Below are 25,945 nucleotides of genomic sequence, written 5' to 3' on the forward strand. Positions count from 1 at the left end.
TATTTTGGAACTGTGCCATGCAAATAAGCACAAGCAATTTTTATCCTCACTGGGTTGAATAGGTGTCACAAGCAATGCCATCCCTGGTGCATGCTGTGAATAGATGCCTCACATTTACAGTTGTTTCTTTATTGCTTAGACCATAAGCTCTTTCTTGGAGTGTTTCACAATTACTGTTATACCACAAAAGGCAGTGGTTCTCCCTCTTGCTTAGTTAACTGTAGATATTGCAGTGGTTCAAATAATGTATCATGTTGGCTCAAATCAAGGGCAGTGGTTTAAAATTTAAAACTAATTTCTGATCTGTTGTTTCCAAAGGGTGATGGGTCTAACTGGTGCATCTCCTTTCAGTGCTCTGTCAGCTGTGGCAACGGCACACAGGATCGCCCCGTCCTGTGCCGGACCAGGGACAATGCTATCGGCCTTTGTAAAGACAGTAAACCAGAGACCGTAAGGATTTGCAGACTACCTCCATGTCCAAGTAAGTGCTTGTCTTCTCTAGGAAATATGACTTGCTGAAAAAAAGTTATGTTGATTGTATTTATTTGAAATGCCTTCATTGGCTTTATACGTGTGCTACATCTGCCTGGGGTGGCAGTTCTCCGTAGCCCCAGTTTTGAGCTGGCTTTCCAAATGTAGAGCTGTTGTGTGGCCAATGGGCTTCTTGGACACCGGTTGTTCTCCTGCTGGGGAGCACCATTTGCCCGAGGACAGCATGAGGGGCTGGGGCAGACCTCAGCACAGAGGTGGTGGCTGGATCTGGCCAGCAGACAACAGCTCCCCTGGGTGATAAGCACTGCCTGAATCCAGCCCTGCACCCCTGAGACATGTTGGGCTTGGCAAGAGGCTGCTGGGCTGTAGCTAATCAAGGGCATCATGTATAAAGATGCCTCTTTGCTTTACCCACCTCTAGCGACAGTCCCAGGCTTCTTTTCTATTCTGTCAAGCACAGGTTATCTTCAGGGGTTATCTAACTCAGTTTTTTTGAACTATAATAAATTTGTTCCTGCTTAATTCAGGACACTAATGCCTTTATCCTTGTTAGCTTTTCAGCTGTTTGCAAATGATACTTGTGAGATCATTTTACATATCATTAAGTAATTTTGTATTTTTCTTTTATACCTGATGCATTTCTCAAGGTAGCTTTTGATTCCTAATTAATTAGAAACAAGCTGTCGATTATGGTTTTAAAGCGGCAGCATGACTAAACTAGACTGGATGTATCTTAGGACATACTTAACGCTGCTGTGAGAAGTACTGCTGAAGAACCGGCCTTCAGGCTGTCATCATTGTTGGCTGTCAAGTTCTGGGCACAAGTTGTAGCAAACTGGCAAAACAACACCTTCTGCCCAAAACTACACAGCCTGGTCATGATCCCCTGCAGGCTCCTTTACCATCAGAGCCCACTCACTCTCTCAGCTTATCCACTTCTGACAGGTCAACTACTTAATGCTAACATATGTTGTGTTACTTTTTTTTTTCCCCTCTATTTAAGGAAACGTTTCCGATCCTTCAAAGAAAACCTACATGATACAATGGCTGTCAAGACCTGACCCAGACTACCCCATACAGAAAATATCTTCAAGTAAAAGACCCATTTATAACTCTGCCTTTGCCCTTAAATGCATGCCACATCGAATGTGGACTTTGCCTTTTGCTCTCTTCTTCTCTCTATGCGGAAAGTTCCCTTGACTTTGCCAAGTTCAAATCTTGGGCTGAATCTTTTTTTCACACCAGGCACTTGGTGCTCGGTGTCTTTCTTCTCTGGAGCTTGCGTAGCACTGGTGGTGGAGGTCTTGAAGTGTTGGATGTGTGAAGTTGGATCTCCACAGTATGTTGCAGCCCTCTGAAAGGGAGCTGGGATCGGTTTGCTTGTTGCTTGGTGATGGTGAAAAAAGGCTCTTACTGGTTCATGATGTTCAGCTTGATAGCAAAACTGAGAACTTATTGTGAATGTGATCACATCACAATAATGACACCTTGTAGTGCTAAAAGTTCTCCTTTATCTAAAAACCCTAAATCTCATAACTCTCTAGTTTCAGTTCGCTGACAGGGTAGGCTGGTGAGTGAAAGAATTTTTTCATTGCATTTTCCTGTGCGGTGCCATTGCTTTACTCACCCTTGCTGCTCATTTTTTATTCCTGACCCTCACATTTAACTTTGTAACCCATGGAGGGCTCACTGGGAGGCAGAATCTCAGTTTCTGTCGGTACTTTCCGTACTGCTATGACGCCATCTGCTCTTGTCAAACTCCTGGTGGTGGTTTGAAATATTTTTCCTTGAGAAAAGCTGCGTTCATTTTTTCCCGTTGCACAATTTTTGCCAGTTTTGCGTACTTTCACTTTAGAAACAAAACCGAAGCAGAACAGGTGTGGTCCATGTTGAAGGTTGCGTGGTGGTGTTTTTCTTAACCTGGTGGAGGCAATATGATGTTTTCATCGACTACGATGTCTCCAGCTGCTCAGCACGGAGCTGTTTATACTCATTACATCTTTGGTCTTTTTTCACCATGTGCATGTCTGACTTGACTGGTGCGGTTGTATGTGTGCGTGTGTGTGTATGCTCTATAGATGTGTCAACTGGCAAACATAACAGTGTGAACTACTACAGAATTACCTCAATTTTTATTGCTTTTCTTGCTTAGAAGAAGAATTTTAGAAAAATGCCTTAATGTTGAAATGTAAATGGCATTAATTTACCAGATCCAGCTTTAAATATAAACAGTACACTGGTACCTTGAGTTAATCTTCATATGGAGTGTTTTTACTTGAATGAAAACTGTTAGAAGGCAGTAAATTTAATCCGAGGTTAATTTGCACAGTGCATATCCATACCTTCATCAGGACAGGATTGTGACCTGACTTAACTGAAATTTAGCTGGAATTCTTGCTTCACCTTCCGTGTTTGTGTTGAAGATTGGGAATTCACAAGTCATAAACCTGTTTGTGACAGTCAGTACAAATAGTAGAAGCGTATCGACTTTAAAACTGCAGTCTTGGAGCAAATTACTACCTTATTGCATTGATCATATTCTTCGGAAAAGTGGCATTTTTGCATCCTTGGGTCGTCAACAGTGTAGCACTTCAAACTTGTCATTATCATGTGATCACATATTTAAATTTTTGCTGTTAATATGATAATTTCCTGAAACATGTTAACAATTTACATGACAAGGTGAAAAAGCAAAGACACGTATCTGGCACTGAATACTGTTATGTAAAATAATCGGTGTTTAACTGTATAAATATATTCATGACTGTTACCTTTAAATAGACAATGTTTAGTGATGTTTCAAGAGATGGGTGGCTATAGAGAATGGTGCAATAAGGTATCTGGGCATTGTGCACTATGTCTATATGCACTTTGGTTTATCAGGGATATTTTATTAGTGTTTTGTATGTATTTAACATAATATTAAAGATGTGCCAATTCAGTTTGCTTTTCAATATTTTTTTATGAGACTAATGTGTACCAAAGTGACTGTGAAACGGATTTATTTTTTTCTTACTGATGTTTTGAAGATATACTTCCAGTCTGTCATGCATACTGCAAGTAAAAATAAATAAAAGTTCAGCAAATCTGGATATTTTGGTTTGGATAGAGGATAAAAATTTCATTCTGACATTCGTAAGTTACAGAGTTTATTTATATAAGTTATCAGATGTCACTGAATATACTACATAATGCAGTTTTATTTTCGTGTATTTTTAGGCTTGACATTACGTATTTTTGATAGGAAAAAAAAGGCATTTTTCTAGAGGTGCTTTAAGTGATTCTTACAAAACCAAGAACAGATCTGCCTTGTTGACACTACATTTAAATGTTACATCTGTTGGCTTTTATTTTGCAAGCCATTTGGAGAAGCTTGCATTAAGGTCACGCAGCACAAGGCAAAATGTTCAAAGGGGACTCTACGTGGTATGTAAAAATACATACAAAGCTGTATAGGCACATGCAGTCCTTTGCATAGAGTTCTGCACGCAGATATGAACAGTTCCAGCTCTTCTGAAGACTGGTTTGAAAATGTCTCCAAAACCAAGATACTATTCTTAGGTTCCTAAGGAAGGAGTTGTTCTTTATTTCCAGCAGCATCTCAGTTTAGCATTCGAAAAATATGAAAATGAATTGACACATTTGAAAATAGGAACCAGAATTTTGCTTTTCTGCAACAACACAATAATCGAGGCATAAATACAATGCAAGGAAGGTGTTTCCACCTTCCTCAGCCAGCGCTCGGCATTTTAAAGCAGCAGCAGTGGTTAGTTTATTTTAGACTGATATGTTTGCCAATTAAACACCTATAATGCCCTATTTTGTTAACTGAGGATGAGTGAAGAGGCAACACCTACACTTTCTGAGTTCACTTGAAGTCTCTGAATCTGCTTTGGTTCTCTCCTTTGCTGTAAGGTTGCTGACAGGGTAAGTCAGTGTTTGTAGCAGGGTGGTGAAATATGAGCTCCAGTAACACACTAACTTGAGCGCGCTGCCTGCCATCGGGTACGCTCTAAATAAAGGCGAGTAATTGGAGTTACTCATCCTTTACTGTAAGAGTAGGTGGAGATGTAGTAAGAGCAGGGAGGGAGGCGGAAGTGATTTCACCTCTCTCTCAGCACTCCGGTCACAAAGAAAATATTTTGTTACTGATTATGCCAAGTGTTGGTCAGGCTGCCTTTCTCCTCAGCCCTCTCCTCTCCTACAAGCCCTCGGACTCCTCTTCCCGTCAGCATAGGCTGCATGTTGGGATTTTTCCTTCACTGCAGTTCCTGATAGTTCCTGACTCCATCACTTCAGCCTGGAGGCACAGGAGCTGTAGAGCGTGTATGTGTGGCAGAGGATAGGGTAGATTTCTCTCCAAGCAGCCTGCTAACCCCTCACCATCCGTCCACCACCAATTCATTTGGTCCTCTACCTCCTCTGGGCAGAAATTACAAGGGCTTGGGTCATCTCTGAGTAGGCTTCTGGTTATGTTTCTCAGGCAGTAGTACAGTTTGACCAGTTCACCTTTAATGCCTTGGCCTACATTTTGCCACCTGTATTTCAGCAAGACCAGGATGTTCCATATCACCTCTGTTATAGTGCAGATTGTCATAACAGCAATCGACAGCTTAAAACCTATCGATTATTGTCTTTCTCTTTTATTACAGTTTTCCAAGTCAGCGACACACATACTGGGACTTGTTACTGAGTCTCCCAGTTATTAATGGGCTGGCTTTGCTCCATCGCACTGGAGTTTGTTGTTCTGAAAATATCAGCTGCCTTCTAGGAGGAGGCTTATGCTAAATGCACCACTTCCCTCGAGCAAGGGATACGCTCAGGCATTGCTGCTGTTTTCAGAATAGAGGTACCTGGCAAAAATATCACTCCAATGGGAGATGGATTAATTCTGAGAGTTACATAGTACCCAATGAAATAAGCTTGAATTTTTGAGGCCGTCCAGATAAACATAAATTACCCCTGCCTGTGGTTAGTTGCTGTTAGCTTTCAGAAAAGCATTAAAAGGAGTGAAGGGGAAAAAATGTTTCTCAGTATAAACCTTGATGATTTTCTGGGGGTTTAATGTAGCTTTAGCAACAATACAGCACTACTGGTGTGTTTTGAACTCTAAGTCAAGGCCGGAACTCAATTCATCGTGGCTGCACAGTCTTCAGGGTAGCACTTCCAGACTGCAAAGCCAAAAATTAGACTGTTACGGTCTATAGTGTGGATGGGGCTGGTACAAACAGTTCAGGTCAGCTTTTGCATCCCTTCAAGTGAGTTGAGTTTTAGGTTTAATATTAAGCCTGCTTCTGCTTATAGAAGGCTCGTTTGCCGGTTTCCCATCCCACTTTAAATACCAAACCCTCTGCCCACTGCCAAAGCTTCAGCTGTGTTTCTTTTTCTGATTAATGTGAAGACGCTCTTTATTTATCAGTTCCCTTTTTCTCTTTCAGAAGATCATTGTCAAGGAGACAAGTCAATGTTTTGTCGCATGGAGGTTCTCTCTCGTTACTGCTCGATCCCCGGTTACAATAAGCTGTGTTGCAAGTCCTGTAATATGTACAGCAACGTAACAGAGGACGACAATGTAACCGATTCTAATGTAAATAAGAATAATGTCATTGAGGAGGAGCTCCTGACAACCCTCAGCCCTCCCATGGGAGTGTCCACCACACAGTCTGCCACCAGCCCTCCTCCTGTTGCCAAAACACGTGCGCCTCCTTCCAATGCAACTGAGGAGCACCCAGAAATCAATGCGGTGGATGTTCCCTATAAAATCGATGGGTTGGATAACGAAGTGTCACAGCACAACATCATTACACGGAGGAGGATACCTTATGAAAGGACAAGGAATCAAAGAATTCAGGAGCTGATTGCTGAGAAACGGAAAAAAGAGACTCTTAGGAAAATAAACTAAAATGGAAATACGGCACAAACAACGTTTTTCTCTTATAGAGATGTTACCAACATCATAGTATTGCCCATGTTGTAGAGACTGAAAATGGGGAAAAATCAAAGTGGTGCTATGGCAGAGATGCCAAATTCTAAAGCCTACTCTAAATGGAAATGACAGATTGTTTCATAAATGCTAATCTGAACACTTCGACAGCTAGGTTTACAGGGTGTGGTAGAGTATTAGTGCAATATCATTACACCATTTCACTGAATCCAAACAAACTGTAATACCTAGGCCAGGTTAGCAGGTTTCTTGTTTATGGGCTCTTTTAAGTCTTCTATGCCTGTGTAAAACTGCTTGGGAATAGTAATGGGAGTTACACTTAGGATGGAGGAAAACAGTCCCGAGACATAATAAATCCCTTTAACACCGACAAGCAGGTGATCAGCAATCCTGTGATGCTTCTGTGCATTGCATAAACCTGGGCACTAACTCAGCCCCCAGTTCAGGAAGGTACTTAAGGACATGCCAGACTAAGTTTAGCTGACTTCGGTAGAGCTGCTCCTGTGGTTACAGCCAGGCATGTGCTTACGTGGCTTTCTTAACTGGGACTGCGTAAGAAAATATATAGAAAATTCTGTAGCCATATATTTATGTGTAAATTAAAAACTGGCAAGCAGTAGTTTGCATATTTCCATAAATTTCAAAGGATTTGCCGAAACTTTTGAATATATGCAAGACATTTAGTAGGATAGATCTGGCCAACTTGGACTGACAACATCCTAGCCTTTCTGTTTACAATTATCCATATTTTTGACAGTCTTTAATTTCCTGTAACACAACAGACTCAGTGACCTTTGTCGGTTGGTGCTTTTTTTAATGATCTGATTTTTTTTTCTACCCACATACTGTTTAACTTAATGGTGACTGGATTCTTTTTGCCTTTTCTTTGGTGCTTTGTTAAGAAAACATTTTTTTCTCCCATAGGATGAGGTTATTTTGGAGGAACTAATTTTGTATTACCTTCCTTTCCTTAGGACAGCTTTGTGGGTGCGGAAGTGAACAACTGTTTGCTGTGCCCTTACATATACACATCACACACACACGTGTACTCACAGTACCAGGTCTGCTAGAAACTTTAAGATGTGTAACCTGACAACCCTTTGAGTACTTGCTTTCCCCTCAGGGTCATCGTGGTTTTCATAGGTCATTTGGAATTCCTGGCTGGAGATCAGGAGATGATTTCAGTTTGGCTGTAACACCGCAGAGATGGGGAGCGAGCACTGGTTCCTCCTGTGGGTGGCATCTGAGCAGTTTTTCTCCTGTCTCCCAGCTTGGACTCTTCCTTTGTTTTCTCTTTGCTGGTAAACCTCCTGCAGAGACCAGGGCTTCCCTGAAATCCTCCTTTTACCACTGCGTAGGTCTGATGGCTCCTAGTTCATATTTTCCAGTCTGAGAGTAAGATCTCATCCTCCAGCCTGAGCTGGTCTTAGCTTGAAGCAGTGCCAGTAATAAGCCTGTATATACAGTCACATAATTATTGGAAATGTGCTGGGTTTCCAGAGATGTGTAAACTCTTCTGTGGCCCAGCTGCTGGCAAAGAGCTTCAGAAGTATTGCAAGGTGAACGACACTTGGCTTCCTGCAACCGTGCCTTCTGCCCTCGACCACCACGGCTGAAGGAGCTGCCCAGTCTCCTCTTCAGAACAAGCGAGTCCTACTGGAAAGGAGGCGAGAGCCTGCAGGAGCAGCAGTCTCTGCAGCACTGAGATGTTGAACTGTTCTGGCCTGAACTGTGGCCAGAAGTCATTGAAGGACAAGACCTGGTGTAAGAAAAATATTTTATGGAGGTACTAGCCAAAGCAGAGAAGGAATGTTTTCAGCTGGTGTGATAGCATCAATCGTCCCTTCTTGCAGAGGACCAGGGTGATATACTTGGGTGAGTGTTTAGGACTAGCTCAGATTGTACAGAGGTGGGAGTTACACTGAAGACCATGGCAACTGGGAAGCATAACAGGCCTGGTGAAAGTCCAGAGCACTAGGAAACATCTCCTGGGCCAAGCAGATGTGGCTGCAGATGTAAAAGCAGCAGCCAGCACAAGCAACAAAGTAATCTGTTCTGGTTTTGAAAAGTAAAACTAAAGCTCCACAGTTTGGCAGCATTGAGCAGCAGTTGGCTGGGGCAATAGCAGGAGTCTCACCTCAGCCTTTAACTTGTGAGACACCAAGCATGTTCCTGCAGTCAAAGGTTGCTTGTCTTTAGTTGTCCGGGTGGCAGCCTTCGCTCACCCCAGCCCTGCTCCCGGCCTGCCTGCTGTTACGGAGCCATGACGCATGGGTGAGCCTGGCGCTGGCCCCAGGAGCCTTGTGCCGAGGGATTTGTGGCTGCCTACAGGCAGGACAAGTTTTAGTAACAGCATAGAGTCAGGTCGCATCAGTGCAAAACAGAGCAATGCAGTAATGAACACTGGAGGGAAAAAACCCACCATGCTATTTATAAACAAGGAAGACGTGTCTAAATCAACATCATTCCAGCTGCTGCGCCATGGGATACACAAGCTGTAGCTGGGCTCCCAGCCTGTAGACAAAGCGAGTGTTTCTTGCCTTCCACATTTCCTTTACACAGATGTGGTTAGTGTGAAACTCATCTTTTCCTCTTCAAGTTATTATCCTGCTTTCGGCTCTGTGGACAATAAAAATAAACCACAGCGCCCAGCTTTTTCATAGCCTAGAAGCACATCCAAGTGTATGATAATCTTAGGAAAAACCCTCACAAGCCCAAGGGTGGAGAGGGGTTGGAGCTTGAAGTTACACAGGTGGGGAGGTAGAAATTTGCTGTCTGGATGGTACCAGTCTTACTCTCTGGGCCTTGGTGGGGACCAATTTCTCTGACCTTCAGAAGCCTGAAATAACCCATCTAATAGCTTCAGTTCTTCCTTAGCATCAGGAATAGGCTTAGTCAACCAGGCAATGTGAAGAAGTGCCACAGGAGGACGTGCCCACAGCTCAAATGCTGTCTCACAAATAGCCTCTTCTGTCCAAAGGACTTCTAAGTTGTGTCCCAATAGCAAGTGGGGCAGGAATTGATTTGGTGCAACTTCAAGTGACCTTTCTGCAAGCAGCACGAGGAAAGGCCTGTTCCAGTGTGGAGCCCCAGTGTTTAAAGAGGCCTCAATGGTTCCGTGCTGAGCATCTGCAGCTGTGTCTCCCAGCGGCCAGGACCGCTGCAGGCTGCGCAAGGTCAATTTGCAGGGCTTTGCTTGCTCATGCACGCATGGATACCCTGGCTGAATTTGCAAAGCTGGTTCAAAGTTCAGAAACTTGACTGCTTTGGTCTTTAGAGTGAGTCAGTTCACAATCAAGCAAACCAAAAGCGTTTTTCCTGATAAGGTGGAAACCTGCTGCGTCTTGGAGCAGGAGCAGCGTGCCAGAAGGCTGGTGTGGTGCTACTCTAGGTCTGGTGTTCATTAGGGACCCGCTGCAACCCCTAGTGGCATCTGCATTTAGGAAGGGCTTGATCCCTTCTCAGTCTCACCTGTTGGGACACGTATATTTGATTAATTTCTCGCTGATTGTAACTCTACTGAATATTTCTTTAGCTGTTATTCGGGGAACACTGAAATGATATTGAAGGAGCAGTTTCAGTCTAGATTGCTCAAGATGGTGAGACGCTGATGGGTACAGACTTGTCCATCTCCTTGTGGAGCAGAGCCACCAGCTGCCTTTGCTTTACAGTCTTGCTGTGTGAGGGGTGAAAAAAAGTCTCTTCAGGAAAGGTGCCTTCTCTTCAAGCTGGCATGAGTTTATCAGAAGATTTTTTTTTCAGCAGTTCCCCACGATGGTGTTTTCCTAAGAACATGTACCTCACTTCTAGTGGAACACACAGAGCAGAGCTCTGTTGATAAAGAAAAAGCAGCCCAAGGCAATAGATGGCGTTTTAATCTCAGCTGATCTTCGTTCCTTGTCATGCAGTGGAAATTTTGATCATTTTTTGGTTGATTGAACTTTGACAACTGTTTCCTCTTTTCTACAATGCTGTAATTGGGCAAGATTATCATCGTAGTGTGTCTCCTGTAACCATTTTGCTGTTGCCCAGATACTGCATTTGGTGACATAATGAGCAGAGAGTGGTATTTTAGTGTAACCTAATCACCAGAAACTAAAGCAGATTTATAAGTAAATATATTCCTGCAGAGACCAGCTCAGAGATCTGAGCGCTAAAGGAATGTGCTCCCATCAAGCAACGCATTTTGTGATCTAACCATGCAAGTACACAGCTTTCTAAATTGTCATTTTTCTCTTGCTCTAAACTTAAGATCCAAGTGACAGCCCCTCATGAAAAAAGAAGATCCCAAACCAATTCTGGTTCCTTTGGCTCCAATCTTCTGCCATTTTTTTTCACCAACATTCCTTTAAAAGTTTCTGTAATCTATTATGAATGCATCACTTTTTATATCCATATATCCATTCAATATTTAGTCTCACAACATCTCCATAGAATGCTTTCAGATATGTTGAGAATTCTAGAAATGGTGCTTTACCAGTACTCAAAGGGTTTTATGTTTTATTTTATTACGTAATGCATTTAATGTCTTATTTACTCACCTACAATGCACAGTATTAGCTATGATCATCTGAATATCTATATGCAACTTCCATTCACTTACATATGCCTTAACAGAAATTGCAATAAATAGCCATTTCTTGTATATTAAAAATGTATATAAAAATTAGAACCTTTAATTTTATAATTTATTAAATTCAGATGTCTGTGTTCTTTTGCAAAGTGTTTGACTTTTCCCCATGCTTTTTTCACTGAAGTCACATTATGCAGAAACTCTGGGGGAGGAACGACTGGCGTCTTCAGACTCGAAACCAATTCAATTTTTGAAAATTTATTTGAATGAATGAGGCTCGGGGTGCTTTCTGCCAAAGTCCTACATATTTCTTACAACATCCATTATCCAAGGCCAAATATCATGAAGTCACTGGACCAAAACCTCAATTGATAACTGCACGGAAGTTAATCAAACTTGCTTAAAACGGCCTGAGGCTCTCAGCCTTTGCATTCGGCTGAAATCCATCCTCATCCATGTATCATCTCCTTAAAAGGCTCAGTTATTTGGGCTTCTGTTCAGGACTGATGAGCAAATTTTGCTTTGCGTGTCCTATTGATAAAATAATTTCTCCTTTCCATGAAATCTTTTGCATGCATTTTCCTGCCATATCCTGCATGCCAGGAGCCAGGTTCCCTTTAAAGCATAATTGAGTCTCTCCCATCTAAATTAATTTTGTTGCTTGAGGATTTGAAAGATCCCCGCTTACTTTAATTATTCAGTTAGCACCATGCAGTGCATTCAAGTCCAACATGTTCTTTAATGAGGTAACGAACCACCTCAGCATTTTCAATACCAAAAAGACATTTACTCACTTAAATGCCCTGATAAAACAGTGGAGCAGCCAAAACCTGGGTTTCATTCCATGGAACAATTCGTATTGTATCTAATTTACGGCTGTGGCAAGGGTTATATTTAATTGGCTTTTGCTTTCCCAACCCAAAGATTTGGAGATTTTTAGAGTGGCCGTGGGAAAGGGTCTCATGTTGATACCCCAGACACATCCAACACCCCTTCATCCCCCCAGTCTTCCTCTCTATGTCTGAAATGCCTATAGATGACAATTAGAGGAGGACATTTCTTCCTCTCCTGACCTACATCATCTTTTTAGCCCCTTTGCATCTATTCTTCAGACTTGGACAGTAACTGGTGCCCGTGTGGGAGCCTGGACAGATGTACACGCATGTACACACAGCTCCACAGGGGTGGCTCTGGCCCCTCCAGGTGTCAGAGCTCCTGAGCATCATTTCCCTGGCATTTTTTTTTAACTTAAAAATCTACCTCATCTCTAAGGGGAAATGTTGTGGTCGTCCCCTGGGCCCTGCTGGGGGACCGTCACTGCTTTGGAAAGCCCATGACAGATTAAGACCTCTTTCTCCAAGTATATTTGAAGATGAAAACAGGTACCTGCCGTGGGGCTGGATGTGCCTGGGAAGCCGTGCTTTGGGAGCGGCACTGTGAGTGTGGACCTCCAGGAGCCTCATCCAGTTGAAGGCATTATGTTCATGCCCCCAGAATCGAGTGGCCCAGCTCAGGTCTCATTGCAGATAACAAATTCCTTCTAGGAAGCCTGGCGCTGCAGGGAGTGCAGGATCACAGCGGGTTAAACAGCACTGAGTACCTCACTGGGTGGGATTCATTCACCCGGCTCAATGCAGCGTGTGCGTTAAAGCAGAAGCTCTCTGGCAGTGGAAGGAAAGGCAACGTTATCCTAAAAGAGAGAAGCTGCAGGGAGACTGGTCTGTCTTCTTCACACAGACAATATCTGTACAGTGTCCTACTCCTGTGACATCCACAAGCACCACATACTGGTGTTTTGGCTGCTCCTGAGCATGAAGCTACGCCTGCCTCCGTGCATCCCCACAAAAACAAACCCACCACATGTGGTACGTTGGCAGCAAGCCATAAGCTAAATGTCAAAGCCATGCATTGCACTGCAAAATGGGTCTCAACATTTGCAACCTCTGTCTTCAGCACCTGAGGAACCATCCTGAAGAGGTGCTGAGAGGAGACCCCGCTGTCCTCATGGGAACCGCTGCTCTGGCCTAGAAGAAATAAAATTGGCCCCTGCACTGCTGAGACAGTAGGGGGCTGCTGCGGGGAATTATCAGGGGGATGAGCTTTTTGCTATACAGCATGAGTTAATTTATGGCGTGCACATACACTCCCTTTCCTCGTGTGCAAGGGGATCCCTTGCTCATCTGCAGACAGTCACAGGCGCTGCGGGGTGTGCCTCCTGTGGTAACCCCTCCAGGTGGTACCTGGGGGGCAGCTGGGCAACAAAGACAGGAGGAATGAGTTAGGGATGGAGTTTCCCAGCAGAGACCCTCCAAATCTACTTGCAATCCCACTACCACCAGTGAGAGGTAGCTTGGGCAGAGGAAGGAGCCTGTGCTGGTAAACTAGAGCCTCCCTGAGCAAATATACATGTCTTCGAAGAAGGACTTACAGCTTGGTGGTGCAGAAACAATTAAACAGAGTTGGGGAATCCCATGGCTGGCTCTGCCAAGCAGTCTCTGGAGGGGAGAAAAAAAAAAAAAAAAAGAAGCAGTTCAAGGAGCAACTCCAGGCCAAAAAAGCAGTTATTCAGGTTATTCTCAATTACACGAGGCAGAACATAGCTCCTTCAAAGTACCACGCAAATCTGACTGCCCCATTACACAGCGCAGGGGGTGCAGTGTGATTTCCAGCCACCCACCCCAGGGGCTGCTGCCTCAATACTTGGCTTTGCTCACAGGGGCTTAAGAAGTGGTGCAGAGCCCTTCTGGGGGCCGAATGCCTGGAAACCCCACAGGAGCTCTGTGTGTGTGTGTGTGTGTGCGTGCATGGATGTCTGTGCAGATGCATGGGTGTGTGCATTGCTCTCCTGGGCTCGCTCCCCCTGCACCCCTCCCTGCCACCCTTCCACACGCCTTCCCCATCAGCAGCTTTCCAGAGCCGCGCAGGGACTGAAGCGATGGAGCCACAGACCCACATCAAGTGCACATGCACTCCTAAAAACTCGTTACAGCGAGAAGCAGAGCAAGATGACACATGTGGGAGAAACCTCATCATGGTTAATCTGCTGGTTTTTATGCTTCATGAGCAGCGTGCTCCCACCAGCCTTATGCCATGAAATTGCATTTTGCATCTGTGCTACCCTGAGCAGGGCTTGGGTTCCCGGCTGGCCGACGATGGAGGACCCACTCGCGCTGCTTTGCCTCCCCGGATGCAGAGTTTCTAGTTGAGTTACCACTAGATGGTGGCACGGCACAAGAAGTATTGTTATGAAACAGCCACTGGACTTTGGTACCAGGGTGAAAAATCCCTCCATCAGGTGAGAAGGGCTCACTGCACCCTGCCATTGCAGGGAGGACCCGATGGAGTAAAACCCTCTCAGCTCAATCCCCATTGCAGCATGAACAGATTTGTACTGGTCTGAAGAACAAGCATGAAGCCTGGAAAAGAGAAACAGAGAGAGCAGCAGCAGTGGAGAAATAGAGCCATGATCAGCCCCACTTCCCAAACCACAGAAAATAGTTCAGGAATTAAGATATTCTCTGGGAGTGCTATTTCCTGGGGCATCTGAACACAGCCCAGCTCCAGCTGATGACAGAACATTTAGAGGATAGTAACACTGCAGGGTTTTCCACTGATGCTTATCATTAACTGGTCTTGCAATTTTTTAAATCAGGCAAAGCCCTTTTATTAAAGAAATGCAACAACTGTGGGAAGACAAACCTGTCTCGGATGAGCCGGCAGCTTGGATGAGCAGCCAAATGCTGCGCAGTTTGTAACATACCATTTACTCAAAGAAATGGGGTCTGTTTTCTGTTTGCAAGTGACTGGGGAGTTCTTGCTGTTGTTTGTGATTAAAGAATCTCTCATGCCACAATAGTCATTTCTGGCAGGTTTACTCAAATTTTTTGGGTCCTTTATGAGCTGTGCCAGGGGGGTCTGCGGGACTGACTGGCACAGCTTCCAAAATAAAATTAATCTCTGTATTTAAAGGGTGGAGATCCCAAGGCCTGAAAAATGAAACCTGGACTTCTGTGCAGCTGAGGTCTTCAGAGCAAAGGAAAGCAAACCCAGCTTTCTGGGGAGCTGAGCAGTCACCCACTCCGCTGCACGGCACGTTTGCACTCTAACCTTGGGCCGTCTGGTTGTATTTTCAGCACGAGGAGAGATGGCTCAGTAGCACGGCATGTTTAGACCCCCTTTCCCCCACCAGCACTGCCAGAGGGGGTTTGGAAAGGAGCTACGCAAGTGAAGTACGGTTCTGCTGCAAGGGCTGACCAGCAGGAAACAGCGCGTTGTTTGTAATATGTAACGGCATTTGCATGGCTCGCTGCGTCCCTTGGTTCAGATTTCTCAGATTTTCCAGCCACCGCCGGCATCCCTGGGCCACCCTGATAGGTTCCAGCTTCAGGCAGCCACTGCGAGCGGCTCAGCACCCCAGGCTGCTGGCGGCACGGGGGTTTTCATGGGACCCCGGGTAGGAGAAGGCTTTCAAATGATGACAGCACCGTGTATCCACCGGGCCCTGCCATGATCGACAGCGCTCAGCTTTCCAGCCTCTTCATGGGCTCGCCCAAAAGGGAAGAGTCTGCATCAGCATTCGGGCACTTTGGGATGGGGGAGGGTTTTGTTGGAGTCTGGATGTGCATTTCTATAATCTAAAATGATGTATGGAAAAATGCATGCATACAAAGATACAGTGTAACCTTATGCAGACAGTAATAATACATATTTTAAAATATTTATATTATTTCAAATAAATATCCTGGGCTGGATTCCCAGGGAAAGTTGCCAGCGAGCAGCCTCTACAGTTTGCGCTTTCTGAGACTTCAAAGTCCTTTGAAGAAAGTCCACATCGGCACTGAGCGCTCTGCCAGCCGTGGGCAGCCAGTGCCAATGAGGGCTGGGCGGGCAAACCCATGACACTGGCATGTCCCAGAAACTCCCAGCAAAAGTTCCCTGGAGTAATTTTCCGAGCTTAATTGAAATCTCAGGGAAATTGAGTGCCTAAATCACTCTGAGCCCTTTCAAAGCTTCCCGAAAGGACTCCACCCGTTTTACCAGCTGGACAGAGAGCTCAGCTCCAGCAGTCAAGCCTTGTGCTAAATGGTGATGGGCTGCAGTAACCCAGTCCTCCAGCAATCGGTTCTTCGCTTGTAAAAGACCAAGAAATACCTGGTAATTTCCAGAAAACCTGTGCATCAATTACAGTGTTTGTACAAGTAGCCGCCACCAGTTTCCATGTGAGCTGCAGTCAAGGCAACAGCTGTGGGTGAGACATTTCTAACCCAGCCCTGTCTAGTTAATAGGAAAACAGCTCATTAATGTTTCACGGGAATATCTTTGCTGTGTACCATAGCAGCTGCTTGCTGTAATGCACGGGAGGTTAACGGGCAGGGGGATGTAATTGGAGAACACAAATCATCTAGAATCTGACACAAATCAGGTCAAACTGTTTTCCTTTCCTGAACTTTTAATGACAAGCACGCAATAGAGAAGCAGCTCACCGCACCGAGGCTTGGAGGTGCTCAGGGTCATGCTAACCCTGTACTCTGTCCCCGGCAAGAGCTAATGCTACAGCAAAGCCCAGCATTAACGCCGCTCCCTTCCAGACACTCTCTGACATGTTTTTAGATACCAGCTCGCAGCATGGGAGCTGAGTTGTAGCATATTCCAATAACGCACCAGTCACAAGACTTGCTAGTTAACCAAAAAGCCTCATTTCTGCAGGCAGGAGTGTGGCAGGACCACGTGCACGGGCCGGTGGCCGTACCTTTGCAATGCTGGTGCCTTTGGGTGCTGCAGCCATTCTGGGAGGAGGAGAGGGTAGAGAAGAGTGGAGGCAGAGAGCTGCCAAGCAGGGTCAAAACTGTTTAATAAAAGAAAAAAAAAAAAAGGTTAAAAGAAAAGTGAATTTACAGTTCAACTGGTTACTGGGAAAGCTTGAAATCTGCACCCTAAATGTCCCTTGGAGACCTTGTACTCTGAAAATGAAGCGGATGGCCTTTCAGTTCAGCGTCGTTTTGACCCGGTTCTGGCAGCAGGCACAGCCTCCCAGTGCAGGAGCTCAAAAACTGGGATTTCTTTCGAACTGGGATTTTGCTACTGCGGCGCAGGGCAGCGATGCCTGTGTGCCAGTGCCCAGGGCTCAGCTGTGTCCCTGCAGGCACGAGCAGAGCGGCAACGTGGCATCACTGAGCTGTCACGTCGGTGCCGCCAGGTCTGACTTGCATCCAGCCGGTGAGCTCAGCACAGCTGCCCAGCTCCCCCGGCGCCTGCAGGGCTATTGGTTTGCCAAACCAGGCTGGAGGAGATTTTACTCTTTCACCTTTTCTGTACAGATTCATTACTCTGGAATATTCCCCTCCAAACCCCCCAAATAAATACTTCTTGCAATACTCCAAAAGTTATTTACGAGGCAGCCTTGGCAGCGCTCGTGCCCCGTCAGGTGGGCGCTGGCTCCAGCCGCAGTGCTGCCGCCGTCCCAGAGCCCCCACTTGGCATTAAGTGTGTTCTTCCCGAGAATACCCGAAATGGGAATTGACTTTGGTATCCATTTAGGGCTCCCGAAGACTAATTGGTTTGTTTATCTGAACATCAACAAGCTTCAAAAATGCCCAGAGGAGAGCTGCCCGTTACATTTGTGCAATTCTGCTGAATTGTTTGAATACAAGACTTTCCCCCCCAAAAAAACCACCATTTGGATCTCAGACACTCAACCAAGTCTTGCAGAACTAATAACTTGTGTTTTCCTTGGCAGCTTGGGCACTGCTGCTGTTGCTGTTTTCTTTTGCTATTAAACCCATTTGGTTACGGTTTTCAGGCACTCAGGAATGCTGATTCACCACGCTCTCTCAGGGGAGTATAAGTACAGGAGACTGGGATGGTTTAACAAGAGCCGTCCTCAGAAGTGCTTGGAAGAAACCTACGGCAGTTTTGCGAAGAGAGAAACAAGTGATGAAAGGTGCATCTTCTTTTTTTAATTAATATTTTTTGAGCAGCCACTTGATGAAGGAGGAAACCAAACAGCTGTGGTTGAGGTAAAAAAAAAAAAGAGGTATTGCTATAAATTACATTTGGTTAATGATACTACTTTTTAAGCTGCACCTGGTATTTTTAATTTCATATTTTAATCTTCATATCATCAAGAATGTAAAAAAGATGATAAAGAACAAATCATTTATACTGGGGTTAGCTGGGTAATTCCAATAACAGTGATTTGAATAAATGTGGTTTTCCTACAGTAACACCAGATGCCTGGAAAAAACTAATTTCAATAGACAGAAGGGATTTTTATTGCAAACCCATATTTTTAGCATAGCTTCATAAAGAAACACCTTAGCTAACCACATTTTGTGAGGCCCTTATTAACTTTTGAGGGTCTTTGGCAGCTTCTCAGTGTGGGGCCCAAGGTCTCCGCAGCCCTGTCCTCCCAGGGGAAGCTGCCGCATCCCACCAGACACCACCAAGACCACACAGCGGGATGATGATATGGAAAAGCTTTAGGAGGGGCCCTGACCCTGTTAGACACCTGATATCCCAACCCTGAGCCTAATTCAGTTGCTCTCGGAGCCGCTGCTGTCCCAGGTGGGGTGGCCACAGCCAGCCTGGCGCCTTGCACAGCCCCAGTTCCACTTGCTCCATCAGTCCACGCAGCCTTTGAGGAGACGTCTCCAGCTGAGGCGAGGGACTTCCCAGGGAGGGGAACAATCTCGGAGAGTTTTATAAAGATAATGTAGCCATACACATCTACACATGTGGAATTTTTTTCCAGCTCAGTGATTTTCCTCATGAAATTGCTTTCCCAAGCTTTACACTGCAGCTGCTTAGAGTAGCAGGGGTCTGAGGTTTTGTGTTTTTTTTTTCCATTTGATGGTAATTATGGTGCCTGCAAGCACGAAGGAGAAATCTAAGTTCTAAGTTGTTCCTACAGCATGATCCCAGCTGATTATTTCTTTAGCAAATTTAAAGGTGAAGGTTGAGGGTCATTTCAGCTGACTTCACTGTTTGGCATCGGAAGTCCAGACAACCAGCCTAAGCTTCCACACCTTTTATATTTAAATGCTAAGCAATGGCTATTTCCAGAAATCAAATAATCTCTGCTTTGAACCATATCCTGAAGGGATGCACAAGTCTTCTGAGCTGCTTGTTTCTTTTCACTGGAGATAAACAACCTGGATGATGAGTGTGGGCTTGGGAGACCAAATGAGCAGTCAAAGCCAATTCCGGCCTGAATGATGGTAGCACTGAGAATATTTGCATTAAAACCAAAGCAGTGATTTTTAATCTAGGATTTCTGGTTTTCTCTTCATCCTCCCAGCAGCTCAGGACAGGCAGTGTGGGGAGCAGCAAGGTTCAGAAACACAGTCACGCTCTCTGGCCTTGGTTACACAGGGATGTTGTGCAGCGTGGCTATTCCCCAGTGGTGAACAGCAGCTATCGAGGCTCCCTCTGAGGCCAGTATTGCAAAATTAAAGCAGAAGGAAGATTCTGCTGCAAAATAACTATTCACTTCCCCACCCAAAGTGATGCTACAAGAGAGACGATGGGAGGGATACTGGCGTTATACTAGAATTGCAGTCAGTTTGCAGCTTGTTCATAAGCCAGAAAGCAAAGACAAATCCCTGCTGCCCAGAGACCTGCAAGGTCGGACGCTGCCAGTGCTCCTGGCAAAGCAATTTGCTGTAATGTACTTGTGTGGTCTTGCTCAGTGGGCACCAGCTCAGTGCAACACGAGTGGGGCTGATGCTGGGGGCAGCAGGGAGAGAGGGGGTAGAGGAGCGGAGCCTGGGGAGGGACAAGGCTGCCAGTGCCGTGGCAGGGCCAGCTGCTGCTGTACCTCCGCAGTGTATGCACGGCTCAGTGCAAAACTGGGAGCAGGGAGGGAAGAGAGCAGCGATAATGATGCTGCAAGCACCCCCGCTCTCTTGGGCAAACCTGCCGCGGTGGCATGAATTTGCTCATGAAATAAGGCAGAGAAGGAGCAAAAGCAGTTTAAAAACTAAGGCTTCACTGTTCAGCAATAAAATACAATGGTACTACGGCTCCTCTTTTCACATCCCCCAACTCAGAGCCCAGGCAGCCCCTCCTGCAGCACGGCCGCAGCACCACACTCCATTTCACATGGGGAAATATTACAAGGCAGCGGAGCAGCAGGGATTTGTCATGGACTGTCCCGTTGGGGACAGGGTGGCCCTGCCTCCTTGGTGCCTGTTTGCTGTCAAATGCGGGCTCTCCGGCAGGGCAGGCAGCCAGCGGGCTATATTTAGCAACAACAACAAAACAGGCAGCCGAATCAGCCGACTGGAGGCAGGGAGCCTGATGCACCGTGTAGTTTTAGACAGCACGTATTCTGCACTGAAAACAGGGGGGGAGAGACGTGGGAGCCAGGGGAGCTGAAAGCCGCCCACCCCGCCGCACCAGGCAGCAGTGCAGGTAAGGGGGGGCATCACAAAAGCCGGGGCCCAAATGCGGGCTGTGTCGTGGGCATTGCTGGGAGGGACCCAGGATGGCCGCAGCCGGTGATGCTCCAGGCGTGGCCGGGCGGGGAAGCTGCCGGGCAGGGGTTTGTGCTCTCCGGGGGCTGCTGGGTGCCGGCAGGGTGGTGGGTGCCGTTGGGTGGGCGGGAAGGTGACCTTGGCACAGCCAGACTCCGCCGGAGAGGAGCCACACCGGTGTGGTGCCCCGGGCGAAGGGGATTGCATCCGGGCTGGCACCGATCCATCCCATCGGAAGAGTTTTACCGTACATAGGTAATTTAATTTCCTTCCGGAGGAAGGGCACATTAACGGACTTAGTTAATGATTAGTGCTATCATAAGTTAACACGACACAGCTGGGCCCGTTATCTGAAGCATCCAGCTGCCCCCCCTCAACGCCGGGGTCAGAGCAGGCCCAGATCCCGACACTGCCGAGCTCGGGCAAGGGGGTGGGAGGGAAGGTGGAGGAGCAAGCCTCCTTCTTAATGCTTAAAGAAGTGAGGAAAAAGGAGCAGACAGAACAAATAAAGGGAAATTAAAAGGCTATAAGGTTTAAAACAAGCATCTCCTGCTCTTAGTTCAGCAAATCCCACCTTGGCTGACTTTACCAGTAGCACCTCAGATGAAAACCAGTAAAAGCCAGCAGCAGCTGGGGGAGGGATGGACACCCCACGAGCTCTACCCTGGGCACTCCATATGTGATTTGCAGCTTTGCAAAAAGGGTCAGCAAAGCCAGATTTATTTCCAGCAATGACAAGCAAGGCATTAAAATAGCTATCAAAGCACTTTTGTGTTTAATCACACAACAAAGCTCTATTGTGTCAACAGATTATTCACACACAAATGCCATTGCGTGGGGGAGGAATAGTTAAAAACAAAATGAGATTGGATCCAGGCTATGTGGTCATTTCTGCCAGGAGGGGAGATAAGCAAAACACATGGGAGAATATTTGGAAAAGAAAAAAAATCAGTACATTTAGCAAATACTGCAACATGAAAAATCTGTAAAAGGGTCTACCTGACTAGTGGGAGCGGTTTGATGAAAATCCATCCTAGAGTTGAGGATAAGTATTTGAATATAGAGGACATTAATTAAATCCCTTTGACTCTATATAAGCATTCAGGGAAGGATCTACCACTCCATAACTACATTTTTGAACCACTGGCAGAGATGAAAATGAACACATTTGTACATTATCACCTACAGCTTCTAGAAGAGATCAGCTGTAATGTCACTGCATTTACGTGATGCGCCCCACAGGGGTAGGTCAGCTCCTCTCCTGTTGAGATCAGCTCTTGCCTGCTTGCACACAACATGAGGTCAGAGTCCTGTTACAGGGAACAGACCAGCAGAGTGTTAAATAAGGCGAGTAGTTTGTCCCTTGCAGCTACAACCCAGACAGGGAGACGAGCTAGTGCGCCTGCACCACACTGCTTCAGCCGCTGCCCCCTTGCATTGCTTCGGAAGGCAGCACCGTTGCTGAGCTCTGTAACGAACCTTTTGCTTTCTACTGCACTTAATCACTTGTCTTCTTTTGTGTATGTGGGCTCTTTATGAAGCCGTGGATAAAAAAGTAGTGCCAGAAAACTTTTAAAATGCTGTTTCTGTAAACACCACTGTTTGCCACAAGAAAACCTCAGGTGGCTCAGGTAGCATGGACTTTACAGAAACTAGCCCAGAATTTCTTTACCACAGCTGGCTTTCACACACTGATCACAGCTGGTCTGTTCTTTGCAGCTATGGCACCCCGGATAAGATTGAGTCTTTCAAAGCCTCTCCCAACCATACGTGAAGCCCACGAGGAAGTGATGGAAGATTCAACCAGCAACCTGAAACATACTGGAAGCACTGCAGCCGGTCCAGACTCGTACTCCAGCGATGATTACATTCAATCTATCTGCCACCTTGCCAGACCCACCTTCCCAGGCCTTCCTGAAAGCAGCCATAAGGTTCAGGACAGAAAGACACTGAAGACCCTTGAAGACAGGTCACGGTCCCCGTCACTGGGGGGGACACAGCAGGAAGTGTCAAAATGTAAATCAACTGATTTGATCTCAAATGTGTTCCCGCTGGGAAAAGTCACGCCTGCAGAAGCTGACTTCTGGTCCAGAGAGGACCCCCTGGCACAGATTTACACTGGCACAGGAAAGCTCTGCTCCTCCAAGGCTTCTTTGTATGGTAAAAACTCAAGCATGGATAACTCACAGTGCCACTCTTCCTCCCCAGACAGTGAACTTCATCCCCCAACTATGAAAGAAAAAGCCACGGGGAAACCCAATTTGCTGCGAGTGTTCAGTTTTCCAAGGCTTCCCTCCCCAAGACCAGCACAGAAAGAAGCAGCCTGCTCAGAGCTGAAGTACCTCAGAAGAGTTGAGGGGGCAGTTTTAGGGAGTAGCCGCAGTCAGAAAGAAGGCAGCCCCATGTTCATTACCAGTGAAGAGTTATTGCCATGCCCAGCCAGAGGGAAGCTGCTGGGAAACCCAGCCTTGTGCTGCTCTGTAGGAAGGCAGAGTTGTTTGTTCAATACAGCAGGCACTGATGAAAAAGGGAGAGAAAATTCTCACTGTGACAAAAATGTAATAGGTGATGCCCCCCCTAAGCAGAGATACTCTGAGTGCTTCCAGGCGGCTAAAAAAGCCATGATCCATAACTGGATCACAGAGCACAGATGCATCTGGAAAGAAGCAAAGGTAAAAGCTTGTTTGCTCCCAGCCATTGCTGAAGTGTGAAGATGTAGCTGTTCAGAATTATTTTACTCACAAGAAATAACCACCCTGTGCTCTAGAAGCTCTCCCTGGAGTCCTTACACAGAAAACATGGCTTGAATGTGCATGCAAGTCAGGCAGACTTTTGTGACCCCTCATATCCCTCATCAGTGGGAAAAGAGACAATTCAGAGTCTCGGCCACTAAGGAAACAGCGACTAATTCTCATTTTGGAAAGGCAACAGTTCATAAAGCGTCTCCCCACACCTATTGCCTAGAACTGCCCTGAGCACGGAGAAAAGCTGATGAGAGTACAAATTCCACCTATTCTGGAGGAGAAGAGATCTGCGGGAACATCAAACTACTGGTGTTTTCCAGCAAATGCCAAACAGCCAGATGTTGCTCACACTCGGGTACAGTTATTCTGAAAAGAACATTTTGACAGATGCTTGCGCAGCACTAAACGTGCTCTCTCTGACATGAACATTTACTAGGAGACCCATTATAGATCAACACCATTGATCAACACCACCAACACAACGCGTCAACACCAGAATACCACTGGGTAGGTCACCTGGTAGTGCAGTACCATGAAGAAATATTTTTAAAAATATCATAAGAAGTCTTTTATGAGGATTTGCTAGAGGGCAGCACAGAGACTATTAAAACTCCTCCGGGTGGGGATTTTCCTGTTGCTTACCCTGGCACAACCCTGTTACCTGTACTCCTTGATTCACCCTTGGCAGGAGGAGATCTAGCAGCCCTGGGTGGGCATTGCTGTGCCAGTGTTGCGGCAACGACCTGTGATGCCAGCTGTAAAAAATCAGATATCATGCTGGTATCTACCCTGTCACACCCGCACCAGCGAGGCTGCACACCGTGGGCACCCCGATTTTGCTGTTCGGGTGCAGGAGCCCCACGAGCTTGCAGGCAGCTCTGCCGGCTCAGCAGCACGACAAGAAGAGCAGCTTTGGCTGAGGGGCAGCCTGGGGATGCTGGGCTGGCATTAACAGGACCTGAATATAAAATAATCATGTCCGGGTTTCCCTTCATATTTGTTCTTCTGTATTCTCACCTACCTGACCATGTTAATGATGCTGACTGTCCTTCGCCTGGTGCTGTGAGACTGAAACTTGAAAAGACCACGTGTGTATGTTATGACCATCCAGCACATAACATACATAAAACAGTTCAGTTGATGTTAATGCTGCATGGGCTGTCTGTAGGAAGAGAAGCATTCCTGCATTGCTGTGAGATCCCAGCGTGGTGTCATGAGCACACGGCCAGGTCATCCCTCGCTGCTGCATGGAGACATCTCCATCCAGAGAAACTGCCTCTCATCGGCGCTTTCTCCTGCAGTCACAGCAACCTCATGTACCCGTGTCTCGTACAGCATTCTCCGTAGCCATCTGAGAGAAGTAGGTGAGAAAACTGCAAAGCAATACTAGCATTATTATTATTACTACTGCTAGGAACGAATTTTCTGGCACAGAGGAGAGCAGAAGGACCAGGATGTTTGTTCAATTGCAGCTAAGATGGGAAATACCATTGGAAAGCTGCAATTATAAAAATGCTCACAAGCAATTTCTAAACCACCCTTGAGCAGATTAAATCAGAAGGCAACTCCTGCTCAGTACCAACACGAGCGTAAATACGCTCGAGGATCAAAAGGTGAGCATATTTGAGCTTCTCATTCTCACATCTCTTGCCTCAAATATTTTTTCTCCTGTTGAAACTCATTAGCACTATGGAGCTGAACTGCTTCTCATCTTTGTTTTTGAACTAACCACACAGCAAGAACAAAAGTGAAGGTGGCTCCAGCTTTTATTAGAGCTGATGGAGAGAGCTGAATCAAGGAAGGTGCCAGTCTGCTCCACCTCCTCCACATCTTTCCCTTCCTTCTCAGGTTAATGCTGGGATTTAAGTGATGCTTGTCCTCATCGCACTGCTGACATTTTAATGTCTCTCCACGTGAATATTTATGACACTTATGCATAGCAAGTCTTGTGCCAACTGCATGTATCACTGCTTTTGACAGAGAAAAACAAATAAAACCGTTACATTGAGCTGCTGTTTCCATTACTTCAGAGCCACGGGTGGTTATTTTCAGTGCCGAGTTGGTCCACAGCACATGAGCTTATGACTTGCCACCCAAACACCCTCTCACCCCACCAAGTCAACTGACAGAGCCAGCTCCCAGGCTCTTTCCCCAAATATTCAATGCCTTGCAAAGCTTTTCTGCCTTGTCAGGGTCAGGCCTTCTGTGCCCAGGACCCAGGCAATTGTTTCTCTTAAACCCAGCCAAGCCAACAGGTTCCTCTGGGACAAGCACTGTGGGTAAAACATTCATCCCCATGGCAGAGGTGAGGGGTGAGGCCTTCACGCCTCACCCCTTTGGCAGCTGATGCCCAACACCGTGATTCCTTCTCAGCTGCCACATAATCCTGCAAGTATCTCATACCCTGAAACCCATCAACTTTTCCAGCAGAGCTCCCTAGAGATCTAAAACCTGCAAGCAGGGACCAGAGCACCGATGTACCCTGCCTGGAGGAGAGCCCAGCCACAGGGCTCACAGCTCATCCATTCCTGCGGCTCCTGGTTCTGCAACTATTGCAATACCCAGAGCAAAGGAGTGCAGGATTGGGTTACAGCTGCAACTCAGGACACCCTGGGAAAAGCCCCCAACTCCTCTCATGCAGGACAGGGAGCAGCGCTGCGGTCTGTGAGCCTGGGGCAAACGGCAGGGCTGGGCTCAGCGCCGGGGGGCATGAATAAAC

The 25,945-nt window shown here is 46.3% G+C and overlaps 2 protein-coding genes across 3 annotated transcripts in view; both read left to right on the top strand.

Annotated features, from left to right (window-relative positions):
* The window catches only part of ADAMTS2 (ADAM metallopeptidase with thrombospondin type 1 motif 2), a 185,730-nt gene extending 178,906 nt beyond the window's left edge, over positions 1–6,824 (top strand). For both annotated transcript variants that reach the window (XM_075102790.1, XM_075102788.1), the window contains 3 exons: positions 352–481; positions 1,496–1,585; positions 5,931–6,824. In XM_075102790.1, coding sequence (XP_074958891.1) covers positions 352–481; positions 1,496–1,585; positions 5,931–6,394 — 684 coding nt within the window. In that variant the 3' untranslated portion in view covers positions 6,395–6,824. The remainder of the gene's footprint in view (positions 1–351; positions 482–1,495; positions 1,586–5,930) is intronic.
* A 13,437-nt stretch (positions 6,825–20,261) lies between these two features.
* Positions 20,262–25,250, top strand: LOC142061555 (uncharacterized). The gene is made up of 2 exons (XM_075102794.1): positions 20,262–20,420; positions 22,202–25,250. Exon 2 carries the CDS (start codon positions 22,204–22,206, stop codon positions 23,191–23,193), a length of 990 nt encoding a protein of 329 aa, XP_074958895.1. The 5' UTR covers positions 20,262–20,420; positions 22,202–22,203; the 3' UTR covers positions 23,194–25,250.
* The last annotated feature ends 695 nt before the right edge of the window (positions 25,251–25,945 follow it).

This window comes from Phalacrocorax aristotelis, chromosome 8, assembly GCF_949628215.1.
Source record: "Phalacrocorax aristotelis chromosome 8, bGulAri2.1, whole genome shotgun sequence".
Classification (NCBI taxonomy): Eukaryota; Metazoa; Chordata; class Aves; order Suliformes; family Phalacrocoracidae; genus Phalacrocorax; species Phalacrocorax aristotelis.